Source organism: Tachypleus tridentatus, chromosome 13 (assembly GCF_004210375.1).
Source record: "Tachypleus tridentatus isolate NWPU-2018 chromosome 13, ASM421037v1, whole genome shotgun sequence".
In the NCBI taxonomy this organism is placed as follows: domain Eukaryota; kingdom Metazoa; phylum Arthropoda; class Merostomata; order Xiphosura; family Limulidae; genus Tachypleus; species Tachypleus tridentatus.
The window spans coordinates 157562114-157583022 of NC_134837.1; the positions used below are offsets into that span (position 1 = coordinate 157562114).

The following is a 20909-nucleotide window of genomic DNA, read 5'->3' on the forward strand; positions in this document are numbered from 1 at the left end:
GTAAATGTTAAAACGAGGGTATTTGTTGGCAGTGTAATTCCATCTTTGCGAGTGGAGATGCGCCTCACTGCAGAAACTCCTTGAGTGGATAGACCAGCGAGAATCTCTGACTCGGGAACGTTCTTCAAATCCCTTTCAACAATAACTCCTCGTGAAGAATTCAAGGTAGCATGGGGTGTAACCTCAATAGGTATATCCCCAATTGCCTTTGATTTCAACAGGAGTTCACTGTGTTGGGATGTGGATGTTTCAACCAATATATCCCCAGATCGAAGTTTCTTTACTGATTTTGGAGAGCCAGCAAGTCCCTCTAGTCCCTTTTGAATAAAAAAAGTGGACATTTGCCCTAAAGGTTTTTCCCAAAAGAGAACGTAATATAAGAAAATGAGGTATGTGCGTTACTAATGTTGAAGATTGCTGTTCTGAGTATTCAAGACGTAGTCGCTTACCCATTGACTGTTTTTTACAATTTTATTTAAATCTTTTCGAGGATCCATAGGAAAAGGAAAAAAATTTCAGTACCCACTGACACCACCCACCATGGAGCCCTACAAGGGGACACACTACAAAAATCATGCAAGGACAATGCAGCAACACCAGGGTTTTGTGAGCACTATACCCAAACACCAGCATCAGGCACAATGTCCACAACACCCGTTGAGAACTTCCAACACTGGTACTTGGTTGACTCTTGCCCAAGTGGACCAGCCGATTGACCCAAGGGGGGCCACCCAAAGGCCGCCCGTCTACAGGAATTCGAGGCCAAAGTGGTGTGTTAGGGTTGGACCCCTCAACCACCAGGATCCTCTCCTCCCCTTCACGGGTCGCCACACACGGCAAACACATGGGTGGATGTTTAGATCCCAGAGAAGGTAACCAGATAGAACAGAACCTTCCCTGGGAGGTCCCCTCACCACGTACAGGAATCCACACCGAGGGGTGCAAATACAGATGCAGACTGTTTCAATTTACAGAGCTGAATGGGATTTCATACATTATACACAATAAAGCTGAAGAGAGCCTTAGAAGTATTTTATTTTTTCCTTGTTATTTTATAAGGTTAGGTTTGGTAAACTTTAATTACTAAAGCTGTTGAAAATGAGATAAAATTAAAATGATTCATTTGATGAAGATATTCTTATTGTTTTGGTCAAGAAGTACTTTTCTTGATTGAGTTTTAAAGAAATTTATATATTTATTGAAACCATATATTAAAGTGTGATGATTGTTAACTTCATGGAAGTTAATCTCCTTACTTGAAAATGTATTTTTGATAGATTCTCACCTCTCCACACTGCAATAGCCAATATCTTAACCCATTTGGCAGAAAATGTTTGCACAGGCACTGTGTCTTTAAACAAAATTCCTACCCCTATGAATAATAATGCATACTGTGCTATTATGCAACACAATCAGAATTAGACCATACCCCTTGCCTAACAGGAGAACAACACGTTCTTCATAAATAGTACTCCCCTTAAGTTCATTTTTGACAAAGTAAATGAGACACACAGAGTGGGGAGGAAAGGTGGGTGGCGCTGTTAAGAGAAGTATTTATCATTTATCTCGAATTTATTTTAGGTAAGGAAAACTTTCAGAAATAATACCCACTTATCCACAGCATGAATAATTCCTTGATGTGGAATTGAAACTGCAATGTTAAAGAGATAAGTCTGGATAATGATATTTGAAAACACTTATGGAGAATGTCAAACCCTTAAGGATGGGGGAAAACTGTATATTACTTGGTGGAAAATCACTTCCATCTCAAGTGTGGAAAATGCATCACACAATATAATTAGGACTGCAGAAAGATACAATCAAAGAACCTCCTGCTTTGTGCTAAAATGTCACAGAGGCAGATGGAATGTAAAGACTACTCAACCAACATGTATATTTCAGCAGCTGGCAGAGTACATATATGTAGCATAGCTGATTTATAAATCAAGTCAAAGCTTTCAGAACAAGGAAAACCAATAACTGGGTGTTGTTGCGAGCCAAAAGAGGAAACCAAGAACTCTACAGTGAGTTCCTCCCCTGTCAAATGACACAAGAAGTGACAGTAGAGGTGTTTAAATAGATGTAAACAAGATGTGATGACAAATATATATATATATAAAAAAAAATCTTAATGGGTCTATTGAACTGCCTAACTTAAAGGTCACCGATGTGGAAAGATCACTCCACAGGAAACCAAACACTGAAAATGGTGAGGGCATTATTTAGAACCATACCCTACCATTCTAGATGAACATGCATATGTACAGGCAGGTGGATGAAGATAGAGGCAGAGTCATTTAGAAATATCTGAACCACCACTACCATGCAAAGTAAAGATAAGGAGGTAGAAAAATAAGATAAGACAGTGGATCATATAGTACATTCCACTGATCTGACAGAATCTTCTAAAATGGAAATAAAAGAATGTGTCTTGCTGAAGAAGCACCACAAGAGAAAAAGAGAACCTCAAGCATAAAAGAAAAGGAAACCCCACGAAGTTCGAAGTTCAATATCTCAAAAATGCAAGAGATGATTAAGCTTACCCAGAAAATAAAATATTAGACTCTATAGTGAATTAAATATTGAACAAGAAACAAAAGTGTCTTAGATGCCTGAACATTTACTCCATACAAGTAGATTTCTAAAGGAGAAGGAAGGTCATACATAATGACACCTTCCAAGACAAAGCTAGTGGATGCCAAATGTCCATACAGTCATGAAAATTAAGACCCAATGAGTGTATTCTCTATGTGAAAGTTTTTAGAAGTTAACTGTAAATAGACAACTTTGAGATGCTCCAAAGAGATAAAAACCTGTAACCAAGGGTTTTCTTAAAACATGTTATGGGTTATCCCATAAAGAATGGAGCACTAAGCCTAATGATGTTAGGCCAAAAATGTCTGTCAAAAGGGTGTATCTTCCCAGAGATACTGATGAATCCTAACTCCAGAAAGTAGGCATCTTGATAAAGCACAACTCAGAAATAAAGTGAACTGGGTTATGACAAAGGAAATGTTAGGGTGACCTTTCCCAGTAAAGCTGATAGGGTAATGGAAGAACATCACATCTCAAAAGGCAATGGGGAAGAAAGTTGGCCACAGGTGTACCTGCCCCCAATTCACCTGGAAGTCCTACACATGTATGCAATTTGCCTCCACACATTAATCTAGCCTAATCAGAAAGGTCTCAAAGAAACTGATATTTGAGGGCCATTACTCAAACTTGGAAGGGGTGGTTGTATCTGCAGACCTCCCAAAAATGATGCTCCTAAGGTAGAGATGCAGAGCTTCTGAAGAAAAAGAGTAATAAGGACAGCAAACTAAAAAGATGAGAAAGTAAAAATAATAACAGTAGTAACAACAATAAAAGGAGAAAAAATCTGCACATTTGGAGGAATAGATTTTACGCTAAGGAATGGTTCAAGAAATGAGTAAGAATCCCAACTGCAGGGTATAAAGGAGTCTTAACTTCATGGAGGATGTTATAACTAAGTATCAACATCAAGAGACAGAACAAAGTGCAATAATCAGGTGAGGGAAGAAAAAAGTGAAAAATAATCTTACCAGTTGAGCTGCATGCAAGAAACTAATATAACAATAAGAAGAAACTGAAGTAAAAGAACAACTATTATACACCTAAGCTATCAGGGCAGCAAAGAGACAAAGATAAATGCTAACTGATCCTCATCAAGGATAGAAAAATCAGAAGTAAAGGTAGATTGAAGGAAGACCTGGTCAAAGATGTCTAAAGTCAAAACAGTCTCAGAAGTTATGCAACCAGGATATCATGAGTCCTGGGTCCAAGATGAAAAATGTATGATAGAATCAACAATGAGATGTACAATGATGTAGCATTCTCACTGTTAGAGTATCTCCAGTTGCTACTTAACTCTATCTACACAGGCATGCTTTTTACATGTAACAAGGTGTTACTGGGTTATATACTTAATTAACATGGTATCAAAATGTAGCTAATAATCCAAATATTAATACATTTTAGGTTCTTAATTTATAAAGGCATCATTGAAAACACAGTCCCCAAATATGAGAACTGACATTTGCTCTCTGACAATTTTTCACCTTCAATCTTAGTTAGCTACAAAGAAATAAACCAGAAAATTAGACCTCTGTTACATCCTCTAACAAATTGCCAATCATTTAGTATCATATTACTTGTAACAAATAAAAAGCCAAAGTTTTAATTACATCTTGATGCTACATTGTTTTCTGTACAGAGAATTATTTATTCTGCTTCCAGTTTAAACTTTTTTCTCACAAAAACTACATCAAAAAGCTTAGTCGAATTTTTAATTGCTCTTATCACATGTTTAGATAGCTAGAAAAGTTATGATTATTAGGTACATTGCCTGGTTTTTACATTATTATAATGTGTTCATAGGTGCATGATCTAATTAAACAAGTTATTACTTAGTTCATTAGTACCATTATTATAAAAATGTATGGTTAAGTTTCAACAGCAGTTGACAAGACAGAAAAAAGCAAACCCTGAAATAGCCTGCATGTTGTGTAATTCAACAGTACAAGTTATACAACTGCCAAATGATTTGCAATTTATGTGAGAAATTGTTAGATCCAGTCCCAAGAGCAAAAAACAATATAATTTTAGTAGAAACAGATGCATGATGTTGAGTTTTCAATATGAAGTCATTCTAGAGAGAAAAAAATGGTAATTTTTTTTTTTTTTTTTTATGGTGGTTACAAGATCTGTCAAATTGACTGACCTCATATAGAGTTAAGAGTAGAGAAAATAATAAATGAAACACAAAGTTATACTGAAAAAATTTGAAAAAAGTTTGAAATTTATTTAAGAGGTGTTAGAAATGACAAATGAAATTTGAGATTTCAGAGATGAAGAAACTTGTTTTCAATTTGAACATGAAAATCACTTAACTTGAAGCAGTCAACCTTTGACCTCAAATTCATCAGGAAATGTTTAGAGACAAGACTTCTTTAAAAATTCTGACAGTCTACAAAAACACTTAATGCTTATTAAAAGCTTGCAATACTTTGTGAAGATACACAAAATATATTAGAAGCTTTGGTGAGGATGCTATAAAGCTCATTTTGGGGTTCTGAACTAAGACAATTCAACAAAGCCTACTGTGTGTGTTAAAAAAAAAATAATTCTTATGGAAGAAATTCAGAACCTCTGTATGTTTCAGGAATGTGAATATGAAAACTGTAGTTTCCAAGATCCATGAAACTGAACACATAGTTAGCGATATTAATTAATCTTTATAGTAGGTTTACTATTTCCTTGGTACAATGATTTTGGTCGTTTTCATACTGATGAATTATTAAAACAAATACTGGAGTAATGATAATGTTTTTTTGGCATTTTTTTTTTTTTATGGGAATAGTCCCTATCACATATTCTGGAATACATGTCCAAGAATGTCATGATTTGGAAGATAGAAGAAGTAATAAAATTAATGTAGAAAACATAATACTTTGCATTAGAAGCTATAAGTAAAAGCAATTTAAAAAATTTTCTTGAAGTCAAGAAAATAAAAGTAAGAAACATCATTCTGAATGTAACTAAAATTTAAAAATAAACAAAAGTTCTGTAAATCTTAATGAAAAAAACAAAATAAACATGGTAGTGTTGAGGAGACAAATGATCTTTTGGTATAAACAAAGTGTTCAGGAGGAATACTGTGCATAGCAGATATGATATGTTACCTCCTATTGATCAAGAGGTATACCCATGTTCATTGCAGGGTACACTGCTACAGGACATTATTGTACACATGGGTGTTCATTTAGTTTGGAGGCTTGATACATAAACAAAATATTTTTGATAATGGTGCGAGATATCAGCTATATGTTTCATGGAGAGATGAGTTGCATGTCTGAACTAACATTTCATTACTTGAAATTCTTAATCATGTTTGACCAAGAATTATTCTTATAAATTTACCCAAACATAGAACTAAAGGACAACTTAGGTCTTATAGTAATTGTGGTTTAGGGTATTTTATGATACCTTGAATAACCCTTTCATTTTAAGCAACTTAACTGAACTTGTTAAAGTTTATTTTAATGTCAAATAAATGTTAATGAGTAATTTAGACAAAATCATGTGCCAAAGCATGATCACTTCTGGGAAAGAAATACAATGTGCAAATTAAATGTAAAGTTTTTTCATTTTATTTCAGTACAGATTTATACTATCTGAAATAAAAATACTACTGAAAAGGACCATCACTAAATGATCATCATAGCAAATGGATTGCAACTACTCAAAGATGTGATGAAACACAATGAGACGATACTGGTGAAAATTTTAAGAACATTAATTTACGTAATAGCTTACATATTTACTTGGATTTTGTGTAGATTTAATGTAAGTACATACAACCAAATAAATAAAACTATACAATTAAGCTTTACCGTTTAAACAGTTCCACTTGGGCTACCAAAGCAGCGTTAGACTTTAGAGCATCTTTTAAAGAAGAGCGCAGTTTCTTTAATTCCTTTTCTAATTTTTCATTTTTTGCTCTACTTTCTGCAACAACAAAGAAATATTACATTCAATACAACAAACATCTAATCATTAAAAGATCACAAAATTTTTTTATACATCAGTATTTTAAAGAATAAAGTACTTTCAAGATCATAAAGTACATCATTAAATATAAAAAACCTGAAAAGTTTGTTAAACTGTATGCTTTAGACCAATCGCTCATGAAAATAATTCAATTTTGGAACAAATCTTTACCAATTTGATTTCCAATTATGAATTGGAGATATTATTATAAGTAGCATATTTTAGATTTTAAAAACCAAGTGTCTTTACACATCTAATCTAATGATTAACAACAAATATCTCAACATGTTGAGAAACAAACCACAAATTATCATTAAAAGTTAAAGGAAGTTTATTATAACATTAAGTTGCTAATTATGTTTTTCTCTACATAATTTCATTTATTGCTCTGTCAATCTAATCCTAAAACAATGATCTTAAATGAATAGTGATTTAACTCTCAGATGTTCATGTACATTTATGTGAAGCAACCATTGTATAGTATGTTTAATTGCATTAGGAAACAACTATTGGATGAAAGTTTGAAACTACAGATGGACTTTCAATACATTACAAAAGATTCAACAAGGCACTTTATACATATTTTAGAAAATTAAATGTTTTCAAAATTGGCAAACATTTAAACATATTTTTAATATTTAAGAAACAATCACAAAAGCTAACCTGTGTTATTCATTTAAATTTATTATTTTTATCTTCTTTCAAACTTTCTTATGAAGTTACTTCATACAACTGTAAAAATTTTGTTTGTCTTGATTTGGAAAACACATGCAGTTTCACTGTGTCTATGATTACTGGTGTAAAATAAAATTAACTTTTTTGCAAAACCAAAGTTATAATCAAGTAGTTTAAAAAACCAAAAAAACAAACAAACAAACTATTAATCACCAATTTCATACAAAATAAGTTAAATCCACTTTATATGCAACTTGCTTTTCCTTTCAGTGATTTTCTTCTGTTCTCTCAAGAAGCAACTTAGATCAAGTAGTCTTAAAATCATAAAAGGCAATGCATCACAGATGAAAAACATTAATTTATTTATAGATAAGAGCTTCTCACATAAAACAACTTTTAGCTCATAGCTCCTTCTCTTGACAATTTGAGATCTAACTACATATTTGGACTCAGGAAGTCAAACCCTTTCCACTATATTTTACCATGCTCAAGGTCTCCAAAATTAATTTATTATAATCCTGTACAAAAGAAGTTCAAGTACTGCAGCTACAAAGTATTTCCTGTTTTTAACTCAGCTCTTTATACATTGTTGCCTTCAAGGTCAAATTCTCTATGTCAAAGCACTCTACAATAGTACAATTTATGTCAGAATCTTTGGCATCAGTACCTGCAATACCAGAATCTACAGCAAATTCTGTTATTGTTTCATACACTATTCAGATGAAAAATCTAACTCAACAAGCAATAAACTGAATAAAAATTAGATGTTGCTCATATCATGAAATATGAATCAAAATTGGATACTGACAAATTAGAATAGTGGAATGTACCATAAATACCATCAGAAAAATTTGCCCCCATTTAGCCAAACTGTTAAAGGAAATTACATTTTACCAAACTTGGTTCATAGAATTTCCATAGCTAATATACATTTGAAATTATTGTAGAATTTTCTATCAGATTTGCCTATTATTTAGAAATTACAGTGACAAAAATTTCCAACACTTAGGTAAGTTAATTCAAACTCTTTTAAAAAGTAACATTTATGAAAGGTTTCATTACTCCAAAGATGCACTTGAAAACAAGCTTATTTCTTGCCAGTAACATGAATTATTCAAAGCATAGTGACTTTAAATACAACTCTTCTGCACTATGGATAGATGAAATTTAAAAGCTATTACACTCCATCACCAAACTGATAGTATTTTGTAAACATCATGGACAGTGTTTACAAAGTAATTGCAACAGTGTACTCATTAAAAATTCCTTAAAAAAAAGCCAATTTTATTGGTCTTCTTAAATAAGTAAGACTACATACATGCAATTTGAAAAATGCACAATACAAAGGAAATGTACTTCAAGGAATGTACAAAAAAAATTATCTATATCTTTGCATCATATTAAAAGAACATCATATAGTTGATTCTTTATAAAAATCTAATTTAGATGCTTATAGCATCACTGCTGATGAAGCAACTGATCACCCAGCAAATGGAAACTCTCAGTGTCAGACTTGAACAAGATATTAAAGTGCAAAAAGTCTGAGTTTCATCTTAAAACAACTGTACAAGCTATAACTTCCAAATATGTTGATGCTCTGAAGAAGTTCTCACAAGTCTATGTAGTCTTTTCAATGTGTCCACTACCTTAAATGGACTTCAAAGGGAATTATTAGTTTTGTTGGAGCCAACCTTGTACTTTATATTCATTGCTATGCACATTCTCTAAATATATCAATTTAAGTCTCTTGCCAATTGTCCAAGATAAAGTTTTGTTAAACAGGCAAGCCCATTTTCCCTTCATTTATCAGATTTTACAAAAATTTGCTCCAGAATTAAAAACTGGCAGTCTTATGTTTCTGCAAAACAGCATGGGTTGAGTTATATACTGCCATTGAATGTTTTATGGATCTGTATTAGGACATTTCTACCTTTTTGGAAGCTATTGTTAGAAGAAATTTTTAAAAAAATTCACATACAATAATATCTTGGTTAGGAATGGGCTAAAATACATCCAAACATTTTTCTATACCAAACTTTTAATTAAGAAAAGTATCTAGTATAAATGAGACCCCAACTTTAAATAACTACATCTGTTCATAATAAATTGTAGGACATTATCACAGTTGCACTATCCTATAAATTTATTTTTTAACTTTTACTTTGCATTTAAAATTTATGCACCTAATATTTTAACTTGTTCAGAATATGGAGATGTACATTCTAAGACATTCAAGAATTAAATGTTTGTTACTGTACACACACACATCACATGTTTATTGTTGTCATTTTTCTGTTGTTCACCATTAAACTTTTATTCCTGCCACTGAGCATGTTGGTACTTTTGCAATTTATCTTTAATTTTATTTATAAAGTTATATAAAACATTTTTGCATGAAATAAATTTGAAAAAGATTTTTTTTAACATGTGGAAGAACACACTGAAGTTTCTTGTATTAATTTAACTTTTATTTATCTTAATGAGCCTTTAAGAAATAATATTTTAAAGGTCTCAAAAAAACATTAAAACTATTTTTTAAAACTGAATTTCATGCTATTTCACTTAAATTCTTAACTTTCAGTCTTGCTATTTTTCAAAATGTTTTTACAATGTGTTATATTAAAAACTGGTATATGGAATTGTGAATATATAATTTTTACATAAATGAAACTTGATTTTAAATAAACCAAGAGTTTAGTTTAAACAAATTGTTATACTTTACTATTCTACTTTGTCATTTCCTTTCCTCAAATTATAGACTGAAAATTTAGTTTCAAAAATAACATTTTATAAAGAAATTAAACCACTATTTTACCAACAATACTTCACTCTAATAATTCAACCATCTAATAATACAAGGTTATGCAATTCCTATTAAAATAAAGTTCTCTTAGTTGTTACAATCAGTGAAGTCAGGTAACTAAGATACATTTGAATTAAATGGCACAAGTGAAAAAATAAACAATTTTGATGAAGCAAGTTATAAGACATAAATGGAATAACGAAATTAACGAGTCATGCTTACCATTGCAACATGATTTTTGTGCACTTTTTGACTCTTTATCTGTACCCATTGTGAGCTGAAACTGTAATTCTAAAATATAATGAAATGAAATTAGAAAACATGAGAATTAAAACATAAATTGCCTTAACTATTTAGAGTGAACTTCAAAGTAAACCTACTACACAGTATACCAAGTCATGTTTTAAAGTAAAACATTATTCATAATTTTTACATATATGCATGCTAATGGTAAATAACCTAATAAACTTGTATGAAGTATTTTTTATTGAAAACTTGCATTATTAATAACAAGTTATATTTTTTTGCTTTGCACTTTATAGACATCTAGTCTTTCATGTTTTAAGTGTATATCAGTAACATTAATTACCTCTTCTACAGAAGGTGAATAGATTATTTTGTAACCCTACATGTGTTTGTCATCAGGGTTTCTCAAAAACAATATAACGGATTCGGGTGAAAGTTTGTATTCATTTGGACTATGACTCAACTTAAAGATTAGTTTTGGAGAGTCAAGGTTACAAAGCTCCAAGAAATTTCTACCTGTTAGCACGAGGACCAATTTCTATCCTCATCCCCAGAAGAGTAACAATATTACAACTGGGTCCATATATGTGTTTGTGTGTTTCTGCAAGCATATCTTGAAAACTAATAGATTGATGTACATGAAAATTTTACACAATATGGGAAGCCACTATGGGATGGTCCTCCCCAAATGGGTTCTAGATCCAAATCAAGATTGCGATTAATTTTTTTTATAATGGGGAGATAGAAAATTTACCATTTGAGATTAATAACTATGACCAAGTTCATACCAAATTTCATGAGCATATTATGGTTGAGACTGTCATCACAATACAAATAAAATGATCCAGATTGATCATTCTGAATCTCAGAAAAATTGAGTTTTTGAGGGTAACATTTTACATTAAACTATCTTGAAAGGGAGCAGTGTGGGATTTAACCTCTTCAACTGCTCTTGTTCACACTATTTATGTTGTATAACTCAGCCAAAAATGATTGGATTTTAATGGATCTTGGCGAGTACATGTATAATATTCTTCATTGTCCCACTAAAATTGATCTGGGTCTATTCATAATGATAGATATAAACACATTTTTGTATTTTCTGAAAGCCAAATGTGATTAATGCTGCATAGCAGATGAAGTGCTCTGTTGAGTGACTTAGTTATATTTGTATTTCATGCATTTCACAAAGTAACACCATATATGATTTTATACTTTTGGAAAAACACTAGCATTGACCAAAGGAGTAAAAAACAATTTGTCAAAAGAATAATTTTATATATTACTTATTTTAAATGTTTAATTTCTAACAAATTTTTATTGTGCTTATTTGATCTATATATCCTTTTGTTAAATAACGTACAAACATCTTCCAAATGCCAAGAAATCTACCGTTTGCTACACTGTTCCTGTGCAGATTCATGTTTTATCAACTGGTTCTTATAAATAGTCTAGTTTGAAAAATATGTAATAGTAATGGATAACATAAAGAAACTGAAAAGTGGTGGCTCACTAAGTAAATTTCATGTCTTGTACTGAATGGAACTTTAAACTTAATAAGAATTTCCAGAGTCCAAACAATATTGAAAACCACTACTTAAGCAACAGATGATGTATCCATGAAAAGATAAATATCAGAACAAGGGAGATGAATAAGAATTAGTTTAACAAGTGAAAGTATCTCAGAAAATGTTTATTTATAAACTTTCCAGAAGAATACAAAATGCTGAAAAACAAGTTAAAATTTATCTTTTACACATAAAGCCTAACTGGTTAGAGACAGAAGTTTTAGCAAAAGAACATTCTAGGAAGTTACTACAATGTGAAGCTTTTGTGAAAAATGAGAAGTCAATTTTATACCACATACTCTAAGAAGCTATACACAGACCAAACTATATATAAACATTACCTTGATATGCAAGTTTTAGCAATTCTGTGAAAAATACCAAATCTGTATTTAAGTTTTATGTCATGTAGCTATGCTTCATCTACTCCCATAAATACTTATCTTTGGAAAGATCTCTAATGTCCTTCCAGTCAAAGGTTTAACTATGGTACCATTGCACACCCCAAAGGTAAAGAACTTGCCATGAAACAATAATACAAATGATAAAAGTTTATGCACATGACACCACATCTGACATCTGTGGCAACATACCACTGTATAAGCATATACAAATCATTTAAGTACAATTAATTCTTTGCATAGGAAACAACAGCTACTAAAAAAACTAAATATGCAAAAAAAAAACCAAAACAATAACAAATAACCATACAGAACTAAACCTTAAAATCTTAACACTAATTTACCCCTTATATACATTGCAAGATAAATACCAAAACTAATCATACAAAATAATTAAAAAATTATAAAAATTTCTTTTTGAAATTCAAAATAACATTGCAAAATCCTGAACTGTTAATTTTGTAATAGTCACCTCTGCATATGTAGTTCATTTTGCAAATACATGTTCCTAAAAATGTCTCAAATAAATCCATTACCTCTGTTTTTCTCCTTAAGTTCCTCTACTTCCTGAAGTAAGCTATGCAGTACCAAAGCATGCTGTTCTTTAACAAAGGCCAGATTCTTCTCCAACTGATGAATTTTTTGCTTCAGATCCATTTCCTTATGATCACTGATATGCGTATATGGTAAAGTAGAATTCAACTCATTTGTTGATCCAGTTGAAGCAAAGAAAGAACGTGGTGGAGGTAATCTCTGCAGTCGGTCACACAGCAATGGTCTTGGATATCGATCAAAATGGTTGGCTTGAGACCACTGATATGCACAATATAAAGGAAGGTGTGTATGATCTTGCACAGGCAGTATTAAACCACTAGTGGCAAGTACAGATGGAGAAATAGGCACATGTACATTACCTGCTCTTTCAGATCTGTTCATGTTGAACCACAATACATGGTTTCTGGTGTGTTCTGTATAATACTTTTAAATACACACAGCCATTTGGAGAAGTGTAAACAATGTCTTGACACTGAAATATCTGAATTTTGGCAAACAATAGTGGTTAAAAGTATACATAAACATATGTTATATTTTATTAATTCATTTATCAAAATGTTTAAGTCAATGTCAGTAAGTCTAATGTAACCAAAGCAGCTGTAATTACCTACCAAAAAACTAGTTGCTTAAGACTGATAATGAATTGTTCTGCACAGCATATTCTTTTTTTGATCGGTGTTATAGTAAATTAATTCAATTAATTTTATAAATGGTTACCAATACTCAAATTTTGGCACATGTTCAAGATTTATGACCCTGTTCTATTTACAGTATGCAATTACAGAGAACATAAACTGGACAACTAAATCTTTCAAAGTCTTAAATGTGTTTTTTCATTTTATTATTTTCATAGTACACCACAAACAAATCACAGTTCTATATCATATCAGTATTGTGGATAGTCAAGTGAAATCCAACACAATCACCTCCTATTCTTGTATTCATACCTCATTGAAAAAGTTTTCTTCTGGGAAATACTGCAATGAAAAGTGCCCAGATTGTTCTGCTATAAAATGTAATGTTTTTATTTGTCAAAAGTGGCACCCTATATAGAAAAAATAACCAAGAACTCTAATTTTTAGTACTATACATATTGAAACACTCGAATAAAGACCTAGTGAAAGTTGTGTTCTTGTTGAAAGAAGAGCACTTTTATTTAAAGTTGTGTTCTGTGGTAAAGAAATGGTTATTGTATATACCCTAGTTATTTTTTCTAATTGTCTGAACTTTAAATACACAAAGTGTAAAATTATTTTATTCATTTGTGTTTGTGGCAACATTCAGTTGATGATGCCACATTGTATTTGTTATTTCTATCACATACACAGATACATACATATTACACACACACACACACACTACTGGCCAAAATTTTAAGGCCAATGAACGTGAAGAAAACCATGCATTTTGCATTGTTAGACTCAACCACTTATTTGAGTAGAGCTTTGAGGGATGTAAATAAACAAAACTTTTTTAGCATTTAATAGGGAAAATGTGATCACTATGAAATTAGCCTAAATACTAGCTGATCAAAAGTTTAAGACCATACCAAAAAGAAGTCCTAAAGAGGGTAGGAAATGCCCAACAAGAGGTCTCAGTAGTGAGTTGCACGGCCGTCATTGGGAATAACTTCAAACATTTGCTTTGGCATGGTCGGTATAAGCATTTGCAGAAGGCTGGCTGGAACGTTATTCCAAGTGGTGAAGATGGCTTCACAAAGATCAGGCACTGTTTGGAATTGACATCCATTTCTATAGGCTTCCCTTGCCATCCACCCCCAAACATTTGCAATGGGGTTCAGTTCAGGCAAATATGCTGGAAGGTCCAAATGAATCATGTTATTTGCCATGAAGAAGACCTTAGGCCTGCAAGCATTGTGGATTGCAGCACTGTCCTGCTGAAAGATCCAGCCATTTCCATATAATCGAGGGCCTTCACACAATAAGGATGCTCTCTCCAACATGCCAATGTAGCCAGCTGTTTGACACAACTGTATAACCTGAAGCTCCATTGTTCCATGGAAGGAGAAAGCACCTCAGATCATGATGGAACCTCCTCCACTGTGTCATGTAGAAAATGTCTCCAGTGGGATATCCTTATCGTACCAGGAACACTGGAAGCCATCTGGACCATCCAGGTTAAATTTTTTCTCATCAGAGAACAAAAACTTCGTACACTTTTCTACATCCCATGTTTGGTACTTCTCAGCAAAGATTAACCAAGCTATTTTGTGATGTGGAAGGCGACGTGGCCTTTGAAGACGTTTACGGTCTTTAAAACCTTTCTCTCGTAGATGCCATCTTATTGTTCTTGAGCTGCATTCCATGTCCGTAAGGGCCTTAATCTGGTTCAATGATCAGTTGGCGTCTTGCCAGAAAACTCATTGAATTCTCTTGCTCAACGCCGGTGAAATTTTCTTGAGCCGACCCCTTGAAATTCTTGTTTCGTATTCTTTTAAGAATTTTGCAACAGCCGTTTTACTATGCCCAATCTCACCAGCGATAGCATATTGAGAGAAACCTTGCTTTTGCAGCTCGACAATTCTGCCACATTCAAACTCTGTCAACTTCTTAGCCTTTGCCATGTTTTTACCCAATGCAACACAGGAGATGTTGACAACGCTAATGCTTGAATACAAATGACTAAATTTTGTTACGTGTTTACTGATTAACACTTCGTTTCAGTATGGTCTTAAACTTTTGACCAGCTAGTATTTAGGCTAATTTCATAGCATTCACATTTTCCCTATTAAATGCTAAAGAAGGTTTTTATTTTTATTTTCCCCTTTCTCATTTTCATCTTTCAAAGCTCTACTCAAATAAGTGGTTGAGTCTAATAACGCAAAATGCATATTGTCATAATGTTCATTGGCTTTAAGACTTTGCCCAGCAGTGTATACATCATTGTTGTTATTTTTATTATTAGTTGTTTTTTTTCACCCTTATACACATAATGTATTATTATACTAGTAGTAAATACTCATAATCTAATTCTTGTTTTTGATTTCCTAACCAAATGTCATTGAATATTTATCTCTACTTTTTTTTATTTCCTGTCTGAATATTTATAATATTTGATGTTTGAAAGAAATGCTCTCAATTTACAACTATAAAAATATTTTATTGGGTGTATATCAAAGAATTTAGCTGTTGAACAACTTATTGATATCATAACCTAGTTCTTCAATCTCAAGGTTAAAAACTGTTTCAGTGACCTGTAAATCCGTCATTTTCTGATTAGCATCGAAACCTTGTCATCCGTTTTCCCACCATTAAAAGGTAATGATAGCCTTAACCAGGCAGAATCTGCTTGGGTAATGTACACATATAAACAGTTCTCCCCAACTAGTTATAGTGGTTGTAATGTCACAAAAAACTGATCTGTGTGAAAAGAGGCCCACATGAATAACATTTATTGACAGGTCATAGAATGAATCCATTACTTAGAAGAATAAATAGGAACAGTGCTGTTTGAATGAAGGAGTGGCACAGAAAGTTGTGCATGGCTACTACTGGAATGTTACATGTCGACTTAATTCTTCAGGGTATGCTGGTCGATCAATCAAAAACATGTAATGTATTGTTAACTTCCTTTCACTTAGATGTGCAATTTGACTGTCCGAATTATAAGGATTTGATTTCTTATTTAGTATTTAGGCTAATTTCATAGTGTTCACAGTTTCCCTGTTAAATAATAAATTTTTTTTTTTTATTTTCCCTTTTTTTATTTTCATCTTTCAAGCTCTACTCAAATAAGTGGTTATTTCTAACAATGCAAAATGCATATTTTACACATGCACACACTACATGGCCAAAAGTATGTAGACACACAACCATCACACCCATATGTACTTGTTGAACATTTCATTCCAAAACAATGGGTATTAATATGGAGTTGGTGCCCCCTTTGTTGCTATTACAGTCTCCACTTTTCTGGGGAGGCTTTTCACTTGGTTTTGGAGCATGGCTGCAGGGATTTGCTCCTATTCAGCCATATAAGCATTAGAGAGTTCAGGTACTGATATTGGGCAAGAACGCCTGGCTTGCAATCAGCATTCCAGTTCATCCCAAAGGTGTTCGATAGGGTTGAGGTCAGGGCTCTGTGCAGGCCAGTCAAGCTCTTCCACACCAACCTTAGCAAACCATGTCTTTATAGACCTTGCTTTGTGTACAGGGACATTGTCATGCTGAAACAAAAAAGGGCCTTCCCCAAATTGTTGCCACAAAGTTGGAAGCACATAATTCTCTAGAACGTCATTCTATGCTGTAGCATAGTTCATTGGAACTAAAAAGCCTAGCCCAAACAATAAAAAACAGACCCAGATCATTATTTCTCCCCCACAAAATTTACAGTTGGCACTATGCATTCAGGCAGGTAGTGTTCTCCAGGCATCTGCCAAACCCAGATTCATCTTTCAGACTGCCAGATAGTGAAGTGTGATCTGTCACTCCAGAGAACACATTTCCACTGCTCCAGAGTCTAATGGTGGTGTGCTTTACACCACTCCAGCTGGCATTTGGCATTGCACGTGGCGATCTTAGGCTTGTATGTGGCTGCTCGGCCATGAAAACCAATTTCATGAAGCTCCCGACAAACAGTTCTGGTACTGGCGTTGCTTCCAGCAACAGTTTGGAACTTGGTAGCGAGTGTTGCAAGTGTGGATAAATGATTTTTAGGAGCCATGTGCTTCAGCACTCGGTAGTCCCATTCTGCAAGACTGTGCAACCTAAAGCTTCATGGCTTAGCTGTTGTTGCTCCTAAACGTTTCCACTTCACTATAACAGCACTTACAGTTGATCAGTGCAGCTTTAGAAGGGCAGAAATTTGATGAACTGACTTGTTGGAAAGGTGGCATCCTATCACATTACCACTTTGAAAGTCACCGAGCTTTTCAGTATGACCCATTCTACTACCAATGTTTGTCTATGGAGATTTCATAGCTGTATGCTTGATTTTATGCACCTGTTAACAATGGGTGTGGCTGAAATAACTGAACCCACTAATTAGAAGGGGTGTTTACATACTTTGGCAATGTTGTGTATATATACATTACATCTATTACATTTAAGAAAAAGCAAAGCCAACAGCACTGATGTCTGAGGCACCTCACTAGTATTCTTAACAAAAGTCAAGTCCTAGTAGATTACACTAAAGAATCCTTGCTTTATACTCCATCTAACCACCTAACCATTAGGGAGTCTATGAGAATTATAGTGCTCAGCTTTGGAAGTATGGAAATGCAAAAAATTCAGTTGTGATTATGTAAATCTCAAATTTCTTCTCAAACAAAATAATAAATACTGTGCAAATGAAAAATGTCTACAGTTCTAATACATGCTGAGTTTGCAAAATTTATTTCGTGAATTGCATTTAAAAAAAAAAAAAAAGTATCTATGATCACTAAATCTTTCTTCCATTACTTGGTAATGAATGTTAAAACCAAAACAAGGTATTGATTTAAATTGGTTAGACCAGCAATACATCAAATGATAGCTTTTTTTCATGCTCTTATTTGGTCTGAACAATTTCATTGGATCTTGAAGCATTTGCCATTTAAAAACACAAATAAAACTTTAAAACCATTTATAATCTTTTTATCCATTGAATTTGTTGACTAAAAGCCATACAAACTTTCTGGTGTGTAATACATAAATTGATACATAGATGTGTGTACCCAAACTGAATCAACAGCTTATCAAAAAATGATGAATGGTGATTGTAAACAAATTATATGCTTGTTTGGCAACAACTTCTTTTACATCATATAATAAAGCATAAGCAGCCAATATATTGTCACGACAACAATTTGCTGTATGTTGTATTGTTTGGTGTAGCCAGAGGGAAAGAAAGGGGGCTACAATAGTCTATGATAATAGTAGTATGAATGATTAATCAATTACATCATGACATGAAGCAGAACAGATAGAGGTTACTATTGCTGCATATCTCACAATCATGATATTTCAAGTTTATAAACAATGTGACTATAAAACCTCTTCTATGTTTTCATAGGTTAGCTCATACTTCACTTTCAACATTTGGTTGCTGACAAGTTTCATTTAATTTATTCATGTCATAATTTGTGACATATTTGTGAGAGTTTGAAACTGATGGATATTATTTACACATTTTGTCTTACCTTGAGAGGGGTTTCATACAGTTTCAAACAATAACTTGATATCAGTTACTGACATTTTGTTAATACTGCTCCAAGTGGAAGGTTGCATGATGATGTACATGTTAGATTTTTAATTGTTTTTAATTATTAACATAATTGAACTTTTATTTTTAATCTACTAATTATTTACTTTGATATCCAATCGTGTGCAAATTCGTTAGTTTTTTTCAAAATCTCTAAAACCCTATTGCAATCCAATTAGTCTTTCTCAATCCCTTTCAATGTGATTGTTAATCATGTGTGGCACCTCAAAAACTTTTTGACAATATAAGTGCAAGATTTTCCTTCATCCAGATGGTAAGTAATTCTTGAAATAAATATCATAATTAATAATAATATAAATAAGGGAAAATTTCTTCTAGCAGATCAAGATTACAAATTTCTTGAAAAGTTAAACTTGATGGTGACTAAAATGAAAGTATAGCGAGATCATATTTATGTCAAGGCCAAAATTACATTAATATTGTAATCCATATTAACAGCAGTGTTTATAAAGAAACACTCACATAATTACTATGTCCTTCTCTTATCATGCACACTGAATCTTTAATTTAAGCCTAATAAAAAACACCCAAAGACTATAATACTGTATGCAGTTTAGCACAAGTACTGAAAGAGGTAGTCTATAAGAGATGTAACCTCTCACTTTAAAAAGCTGTAAATACTCTCGACTTTAGTCTAAAGTGGTTAATTACAAGTTCCATTAAAATATACCAATACAGCCTTGAAAATCTAGGCTTAAGAAGATTAAACATTTTAAATATGTTTATTGTGAATTTAAATTTAACATGCAAGTATAGAAATTCAAATAAATTCAAGTCTCAAATTAACTATTAATTACAAATATTGAAATAACCAGCAGTATCATCCATAGCTAGGCTTTATAACATTAACTCTTAAAAAGTACTACATCACTCTAACTTGTAATCTTGCTACAACTGTTATTGTTACTCAATGTCAGTCATAGTTTGTAACGTAAATTGTACTTTTAACTATTTTTACTTCATAAATTATACAACCATACACAACTTTAATAGAAAAAAACGACAATTCTAATTTGTAACTCAGGTAAAAAGAACTTAATTAGCTAACAATGGACAATTGGGCCTATTTGCATTTGACAATGAACTTCCCTAATGCACATTCAAATACACAATTAAACTCAACATATTTCTTTTCTTAATTTATACACAATATATTTACACGAACGTGCTCTTACCTTACTTCACATCACCTAGTGACATATACACATTCATCCTACTTCCAACTTATGGTATGTCTTATACCCGCACTACGACAAACGTACATTGGTTAACAGCTTGACTAGTAAGTAGCGTTTCAATCGGTTGTATTAAGGGATCACCACAAATATTGTTTGAGACATTCGATATATATATATATATATATATATGCTAATATATTTATTATTAACTTGGGGAACTGTAGATGTTCAATCTATTTCATTTAAATCATTATACATCAATATTATGTCTGTGATTTTTATTAACATGAAATTATTTATTTTAGCGCCAAATTATTGCTGTTTTATATCATTTATTTTATTTCAATTAACTTATTATTTGTCCCCCGCTGATACAACTGTAAGTCTATGGATTTATAAAGCTAAAATGAGAGGTTCGACTCCCCTCGGTGGACTCAGTAGATATCCCGATGTGGGTTTGCTATAAGAAAACAAACAAAACTTATTGTTTAAAAGAACTAACGAACCATTAAGGTAGTCTTTTCTTAAAAAAAAATCATGAGTCAAGTGACCACAGTGCCAGTAGAAGTGTGCGTGTGTTTTCTTATAACAAAGCTACATCAGGCTATCTGTTGAGTCCACCAAGGGAAATTGAACCCCTGATTTTAGGATTGTAAATTTGTAGACTTACCGCTGTACTAGCAAGGGACAGTAA

General features: G+C 32.6%; 1 protein-coding gene across 1 annotated transcript in view; it reads right to left on the reverse strand.

Annotated features, from left to right (window-relative positions):
* LOC143238836 (uncharacterized) overlaps positions 1–20350 on the reverse strand; it is a 41746-nt gene extending 21396 nt beyond the window's left edge. Inside the window, exons 1-4 of the mRNA XM_076479407.1 lie at positions 20213–20350; positions 12797–13296; positions 10271–10339; positions 6414–6528 (exon numbers count right to left, since the gene is read on the reverse strand). Of these exons, the coding sequence (XP_076335522.1) occupies positions 6414–6528; positions 10271–10339; positions 12797–13196 (584 nt within the window). The 5' untranslated portion in view covers positions 13197–13296; positions 20213–20350. The remainder of the gene's footprint in view (positions 1–6413; positions 6529–10270; positions 10340–12796; positions 13297–20212) is intronic.
* Positions 20351–20909: the final 559 nt, after the last annotated feature.